At 40.3% G+C, this 8,039-nt stretch overlaps 1 protein-coding gene across 4 annotated transcripts in view; it reads left to right on the top strand.

The window, feature by feature from the left end:
• Nucleotides 1-1,947: 1,947 nt before the first annotated feature.
• Nucleotides 1,948-8,039, top strand: part of PPP2R2A (protein phosphatase 2 regulatory subunit Balpha) — an 85,499-nt gene continuing 79,407 nt past the window's right edge. For 2 of the 4 annotated variants that reach the window (XM_064272671.1, XM_023550991.2), the window contains exons 1-2: nucleotides 2,553-3,654; nucleotides 4,073-4,147. In XM_064272671.1, the coding sequence (XP_064128741.1) occupies nucleotides 3,618-3,654; nucleotides 4,073-4,147 (112 nt within the window). In that variant the 5' untranslated portion in view covers nucleotides 2,553-3,617. Of the gene's footprint in view, nucleotides 2,246-2,552; nucleotides 3,655-4,072; nucleotides 4,148-8,039 lie in introns of those variants that run through there. The other 2 variants (XM_064272672.1, XM_010592359.3) reach the window with 2 other exon arrangements.

The following is an 8,039-nucleotide window of genomic DNA, read 5'->3' as shown; positions in this document are numbered from 1 at the left end:
GGTCCCCAGCAGGGACTGCTCAGGCCCCACAATTTCCAGGTCACCTTTATTAGGGTGCCAGGGTACACACTGGCCCTTATTAGACCTATCTCAGCATGTCCCATAGGTGTGTAGCACCCTCGAGGCTCTATACAGTGTTCTCAGAAGAGTGCCCAGCATGGTTGGTGCTATCTGAATTTTTGTTATAATTATTCTAGTTTCCAGGCAAGCTTTATTGACTTCTAAGAACAACTCATTTATGTAGACCGAATCATTTTAAGAATGTGTGAAGATAGCCAAACCGCAGCATAAAAAAGAACAGTGACTTGTCCATGGGGGTGCCAGCCTCCCAGTTTAATAGTCTATTCCCAGTGGTTTGCTCCGAGAGCTCTGATTAAGATGGAAGGCTCTCCCTGGAGGAGCCTCGGATTGAACAAACAAGGGTAGAGAAAGCGAAAAGGAAAACTAATGGTAGAGGCATATCCAGAGAAATACACGTATGAAATCATCCAAAATAGAAGTAAATACAGCACAGTTTCTCACCTGTTTGTACAGTTCTTTGTTGGTAAATTGAGAAGTACTAATGTAGAAATGGAGGAATATACTACTACAATGGCGAAGCTGTACCATCTGGAGGAATTTTGAGAACTTGTTTCAAAAATGGATTGTTTTAGAAATCAAGAATAAGGTAGAAAGTGAAGAAGATGCGGGGTGTAAGTATCTTAAATTTTCTCCTCTTTTTGGTCTCTGAATGCCGTATCACTTCACTCAGACTTAACGTGAAATTCTTGATGTTTTTGTAGGTGTTTTTGACACATTGTATGCGGATACCTATCCACAGGGTTATTGCGGCGATTAAGATCCCGAAAGTGCACAGTACTATACAGTAACTGATCACGAGGGCATGTTTCACCACAGTGCACAGGCCCTCTTGGCTGATGACCGGGTTTTACTATTTTGCTTCTACTTCTTAACTCTGTTGAAGATTTTTTCGATACAAATCTAATAATAATGGCAGCTATCATTTATTGTTTACTCATATTAAGTAATTTAATCTTCAAAACAATCTTGTACGGTAAAATTACCCTCCTCTGATGCTCAGAGTCAGTATCTGGGACCCAGACAACCCGGCTTCAGGGCCCAGCTTTTAACCACTAATTCTACTTCTTTTAGCTGTGCAAACCTGGATCACTTTTTCCGCCATATTCTGGTAACAGCAAACTCCGTTTTCTCTTTAGAAATCACTCTTACTGCTTTCAGTCGCCAAAGACTCTCGCCTGAGTTCCCGAGACCCATACGAAGGTAATTTAATGCACCCAGATTGAACCAGCCCAAGTTATCTTTCTCAGATCCGTGAATTTTCACCTCGGTTGAGCGGTGACTTGCACCATCGTCCCTTTATTTCGTTGGTCTCAGGGCTAAACCACTCTCTTTCTCAAATAGCAGCACGGGTAGTCTCTAAAAAGAATACCCATAGAACCCCATGCACCCCCGCGAGCGACCACGTTAGTGGGACCGCTGAGCCTGCTCCCCAGTCCCGGCCCTGACGCGCGTTTCACTGATTCCTTCTCGAAAGTCGCGTATGTTTGGGAAACTGTGGAGTGCTGATGGGCCGCGGATCCAAGAGCCAACGCCAAACGCGCCGGGGCGGGGACTGGCAGGAGCGGGCTCCGGAGCACCGCAGTAAAACGAGACGCGCAGCGAGCGTGCCAGGGCGCCAGGCAGGCGAGGCCGGAGCGGACGCAGCGGGCTGCGCAGGACCCGGGCGCCTAGCTGGAGGGGAAGGGGTGAGGGCTCGGAAGGAAGCGGGCGTGGCCAGGAGCTAGCCGGGCCGCTCCCCGCCCCCTCCCTTCTCCTACTCCCTCCTCTCCGATCCTCTCCCCGCCCCGCCCCGCCCCGCCCCTCCGGCTGAGCCAGGAGACTCCGCCCCTCTAGTGACATCACTGGCCAGGCCAGCCGGCGCCATTTTGAAAGTGGAGTCGCCTGTCCCTGCCGCTGCCGCCGCCGCCGCCGCCGCCGTATCTGCAGCCGTAGCTGTTGGAGAAAAAGCAAACGCGGGGAAGCCCCAGAGTGAAATCCACCATCCTGCAGGCTGATCTGCTCGCCCCTCCTTCCTTCTTTCCCGACCCCCACCCCCTCCCCCACAGGTGCCATCCGCCGCCATCCTCCCTTTCTACCCCCCTATCCCCAGGTGAGGGGGGTGAGTTCAGGAAGCAGAGACCCCGAGGAACCCAGCAGGCTCACCATTTGCAGCGCAACATGGCAGGTAAAGGAAAAAAATCACCCTCGTCCACTGACAAGGCACCGCTTCCTTCTCCCTCCATCACCCCCTAGCGACCGTCTCTGCTTCGCGTAGAACCACGGGGCGCCCCTCGGATTTCAGGGAATTGGTCGGGTGACGGTGGGGGTGGGGGTGGGGTGGGTTCTGGTGAGGCGAGTGGTCGCTGTGATATTAAAATGTCTTTTAAAATAAGGGCTGGAACCTTTGCGTGGGTGGGGGTGGGGTGTGTGTCGGCAAGCCGTGGGGTAAGGCGTGGGTGGGGCGGGGTGGGGGCGAATGCAGATTTGTCTTCACCGCTTTGGAGGCTGGTGTATTTTTTTTTCCTCCCGGCTTTTTTGCGGATCTTACATCATTTAAATTCCTATTTTTTCTGTTGCTGCAAGCCTTTTTGAGTATATATACAAATATATTTTGCACAGGGACGGAAGAGTGCTTTTCAAGTTAAAATACAGTAGACCTGTGTATTTTTTGTTGTGGATACGTTGATTTTTGAGACTAGTAGTTTCAATTTTTGGTTTTAAACCATCTCACTTTAGTGTCTTACCCGTTACGGCCAAAAAGTGCAAGGCCTTTAATACAGCAAGTTGCATGAAAAATGTAATTTAAACTTTCCGTTTTGCATGTTAGCTCCTGTGCAGATGTTCTTTTCCCAAAAGGGTTTCACAGAGTTTGCTAAAATAGTTGTGGAGTTCAGTGACATAAATAGCAAAGCAGAGAGATTTAGGTAAGAACTTGGGGAGAAAAAGGAGGATGTATAGGAAAAACCAGGTTGGAATATTTAGCAAGGAATGGGAGTGAAGGAAGAGAGGGAATTGCTTTGAGGATTATTTCTGTACATTTATTGTGTTGCTGGATGTCCATCTAGCAGAATCACTTATAGATATGGATTGAGTTTCTTCTTCCATAGATTCAGGTAATTTTCATGATTTCCTCCTCAGTACTTCGACGTGAAATAGAAACAGGGACTAATTCCATATTTCCATGTTTTTTCCAATACCTAGATAATTAAACCGTTTAAGATAGACATTGGATTGACTCAAATAGTTTGCTATAAACAAGTTGCTCTTTGGCTTGTTGAATACTAAAGTGAAATTAAAATTGTTTTGCGCACTATGATGACAAATTATCAAAATAAATCCTTTGCATGGTCTTTTGGATTCAGAGGGATAAGGTGAAGGGAGGCAAAACAAGCTTCTTTTGAAACTTCTTCAATGGCCTTCATTTCAGTTTCTTTTCCTCCCTGTCTGGAGCCAATGATTTGCTGGTAATGAAATGCGAAGAAATGGGTGGTGTGTGTTTGTTGTGTGTGCTTTGGTGATCGGGTTCATATGAATCATTACTTCTCACTCAGGCAGTAATGTTCCTGAAGTTTTCTCTTCGTTCTATGTTTTATGGTAGTTTAACCTTATTAAAGTCTTCTGCAGGCTTTTTGTATACTTTAAGTAAAACTCTCTAACTTTTGGTATTTACTTTTTTCTGGTAGGTCTTGCTTGAATGTAAGGCTCTTACCATGTCTTAGGGGAAGCGAAAATGGAAGGGAAATTTTGAACAGATGTACAATTTAATGATTGCGTATGCCTTTAAATATTTCATACCTGGAAGATCTGTTTTTTTCTTTTATTAAAGCAGTACCAGCTATTGGGGACTAACCTTTTTCCAAATTAGTGCTATAGGGTGGTGATTATATGTGTGGGCAGTACTAAGCTATTAGTATCGTGCCAACTGCGGATACCATCTCTCTGTTTACGAGAGTAAGTGTGAACAGAACTCAATTTAATTGATACGTTTTTTGCGTGTGCGTGTTTTTTCCAGGAGCTGGAGGAGGGAATGATATTCAGTGGTGTTTTTCTCAGGTGAAAGGAGCCGTAGATGATGATGTAGCAGAAGGTAAGAAAGTGTTTAATAATGTGAAACTTGAATATAGAATGTTTTCAAAATCTTGATTATTGAAAGGTTTTCTTGGAGCTAAGCCTGTAATAATTTAAGAACGTTTTGTATTGTTTAAGAAATGTAAGAATGGACCTTGAGATAATATTTGAACCTTAATCAAAAATATCCCCTGAAGTCTTCTTAAAACTGAACAGTAGTTCAGTTTAACTAGTAAAAAAGTTTAGCTTAACTAGTAAAAAAGCCGAACCTTAAGCATTATGCTCCATTTAAGAACTATCTAAATGGGAATTGAATCAACAACAGCAACTTGAAAGATTACATGTGAACCTTACAGGGCAGTGAATTTGTGTTAATGGGGGAAGAATAATTCAGAATAAAGGTGAAAATGGTTGTACAACTCAGAATGTAATCAGTGTCACTAAATGGTACATATGGGAACTGTTGACTTGGTGTATGTTTTGCTGTGTATATTCTCAACAACAAAAAAATAAAACAATTTATTTAAAAAAAAGAAAGAAATTAAAGAATGGGTTTAAAAGTCACCTTTATGGAACATAGTTTTAACTCTTGACCAGACCTCTGGTTTTTTTTGTGCCTCGTTATTTTTTTTTTTCCCTGAATTAAAGGAAAGGAACAGTAGGTGATGATGTATATGAAACCACAAGAAAAATGTAAGGTCCGCACGATACAGGTTTCCTTGCTGTATAAATTCCGCATACAGTTTAACGGGGCATTCCCCTTTGTATATTGTTCTAGGTAATTAAGTTAAAATAGGTGCCGTCAACAGCTCACAAACATTCTTGACAGCATCTTCTATTTTTGTGGAAAGATTTTTAGCTTTTTTTTTTTTCTTTTTTGAACTTGCCTGCTTTGGGAGTGTGGTGTTGATTGGCATATTCTATGAAGAAACGCTGGCTCAAATTATGCATTTTATTGTCTTGTAGGGATTAGTTTGGAAGGATAAAAAAATAATGCAGTGAATGTATAGCTTGTCTTCTGGAGAGCTTATTATAGTCCTGTGCAGCTAGAAACTTTGATCAGTTGAAGAACTTCTAATTTTTCCCCAGAATTGTTTATTAATGCATTTTGAAAATTCATGTAAAGTTTTGAAACTTTTAAGGTTTTGTGCTCAACTGAGGTAATCTTATATGGTGAAGGTGGAGGTATTATTTTCCATAAAGTAGTTGCATTATTTCATCATCCATAAGTATAATTTAAAGTTTGAATTTTAATAATATTCAGAAGTAGTATCTCGAATTGGAGAAGGAATTTTCCGTTAAAACATATGCATTTAATTTCTTGATATTTGTCTAGTGAAATTTTTAAGTCTTTCCATAGATAGAATTGTTCTCATATTAAGATCATAATTTCTGACCTATTATATGGTCGCTCTGAGTTGGAATCTACACAATGGCAGCAGTGGGTTTTGTTTTTTTATTTCTTAAATCTATGACTCCACAGCAGTGGGTTTGTCTAGAGTAGTGTTTGTTTTGAGGATTTTTCCAGGCAGTGATAGGATGATGGCTTTGTGTTGAGCCAGATGTATGCTTGTATTTGCTTGTGTCAATGTCATGGTTAATGAAGTGTCTTTGAGTTTTGAGAATCCTTTGGGAAGCCAGTGACATAAATTATACCTGTAATACTTTACAGAACACACTGAAGTTTCTTTTCTGTTGGCTCTTCATCTGTTTTTCAGGTGAGATATCAAAGCCTTAAAGAAGCTATGAGACTCACTTAGGGTCACACAAATGGTGTGAGTCAAGGTTTTCTAGTGAAGCCTGTGGCATTTGACTTGCTTAGTTAGAGAAACACATTCTAAGCTTTAGGGAGGAGTCATGTGTTGCTCCTTGTGTAACTCCGTTAAAAAAAAAACAAACAAAAAACAGTGCCATTACCTGTTGAATAAATAGTAGGCACTCGACTACAGGATCATAAGTTCTATCCTGTTGGGTAGTTTTATTGTCATAACCCACCAAGTTATGAAAATGCTATATACTTTAAAAACATTCTGTTTCTCAAAGGTCTGTTGGCCTCTTAAGGCCTAGGACTGGGAATGAGGTATCTAGAAGATAAAGTCTGCCCTCAAGGAGTTCAGAGTTTATGGGTTATATACTAGTCAAAAAAACCAAATAGATTTTATTTAACCAGAAGAATCTTGTGTTCTAGATTTACTTAATTGAACCAAATGATAGTGTGTGATATATATGATGGATCAATGTAGTTCTGTTCTGCTACTACTTGGTAGCTGTATTTTGCTCCGGATTCTTTAATTTTCTTTTGAATGTGTTACAATTTTAACATACAGTGTATACCTAACATCTTAAAATGCTGAGGCTTGTTATGTGTATTTTAACAAAAACATGACTTGTTTTGGTACCTGTATCTGCACAAGTATATTCATTATTAAGGATAAAAAGCATCCAATTTTCAAATTATGCTGCTTTAATTTGGGTATTTTTGCATACTCTAGCTTGCATACCGTGATCTATTGCATTTATTTTTACTGTGAGGAGATTTGCTCTCTGAAATAGAGTAAGATTATTAATATATTGCTAACCATTGGTTTAGACTGTAATCTCTAAACTGATTACATGTAGCTCAACCTTTCGTTCAGCTTGCTCATTTTTTGTTAATAATACATCCCAATTTCTTTCCTGTCAAAAGGTCCAGATTGTCTCTCTCCTCTCCCATCTTTCATCTTTCCATACCCGCTTTTACCTTAGTTCAGGTTCTCAATATTTCTCATCTGGTTGTGGTAACTTCCTAAATGATTTCCTGCTTTTTGTCTGATGTTTTGCTGCTAGGTTAATCTTAGTTGGAGTCCTAGTATTGTCATTTTCCTCAGAAGTCTTCAGTGGATCACTGTATCCACTGGATTATGAACTAAGGTCAGACATTTCAGACCAGAATGTGAGACCTTTGACCAATACAGCCCCTACTTAGATGTATTTCCTAGTATAGCTTACCAGCCAGCTAAATGGACACTGTTCTTTGAACAGGTTCTGTACGCTTTCACTCCAGAGCCTTCGCTTTTGCTGCTCTCACCTTGGAATGCTTGATGCTCCTTCTGTAATTCATTTGTTATCAGAATCCTACTAATCCTTTGAATCACCCTGTAACTTTTCTACTTATTTCCGTTAGAGTAATTTCTTTTTTTTTTTAACCTCTCAAGTTACGCCTGTAATTCTTTTATTTCCCCTTTTTGGATCTCTCTCTATTTTTTAATCTTCCTTTATAGCATTTTGTATCATTTAGTACCCAAAACCTCTACTGTTAACGCTGTAAGCTTGTGCAGGACTAATTTATCTTTGTACTTCACGTAGGGCAACCTATATAAACTCCTTTGCTTAGAACAATACTTAGCACACAGTAGGTATTCAATAAATATTTGTTGAAGGAAGGAATATAAATGTTACTGTTAGGTTTTGAAGGGGGAAGAGAACAGATACTAAGGATGATTGAGATGTACTTCTGGCAATTGTAGGTTTATTTACTTGGCAGGCTTTATAATTGGATTGATATACAGCCATATTATAGAAAGACATCAGGAGACCTTGAGTTTTTATCCTGCCTCCAGTACAAACTAGTGTGTCATTTGGATAAGTACCCTGTTCTTGTATGCTTAGAGATAAAAGTTCTGAATAAGGTGATTTCTATTGCTTCTTATATTCTAATCTTGTTAATTTCCAAATTCTCAAAGAAATAGCTCAACGTGACAGCTACTGGTACATTATATTGTTTGAGTAAGTTAAATTAGGAGGCTTAGTTTAAAAATAGTTAATTGGGCTTAGTTATTTAAGGCTGAAAATTTTACATTAAATACGTTACAGAGTTAAGACAAAATTTGACATTTGACTGTTCATTGTCCTCTGGCTCATGTAGGTCCTTC

This window comes from Loxodonta africana, chromosome 19 (genome assembly GCF_030014295.1).
Source record: "Loxodonta africana isolate mLoxAfr1 chromosome 19, mLoxAfr1.hap2, whole genome shotgun sequence".
In the NCBI taxonomy this organism is placed as follows: domain Eukaryota; kingdom Metazoa; phylum Chordata; class Mammalia; order Proboscidea; family Elephantidae; genus Loxodonta; species Loxodonta africana.
Note: the sequence above shows the minus strand (reverse complement) of the source record. Positions and strands in the feature narration are given on the sequence as shown.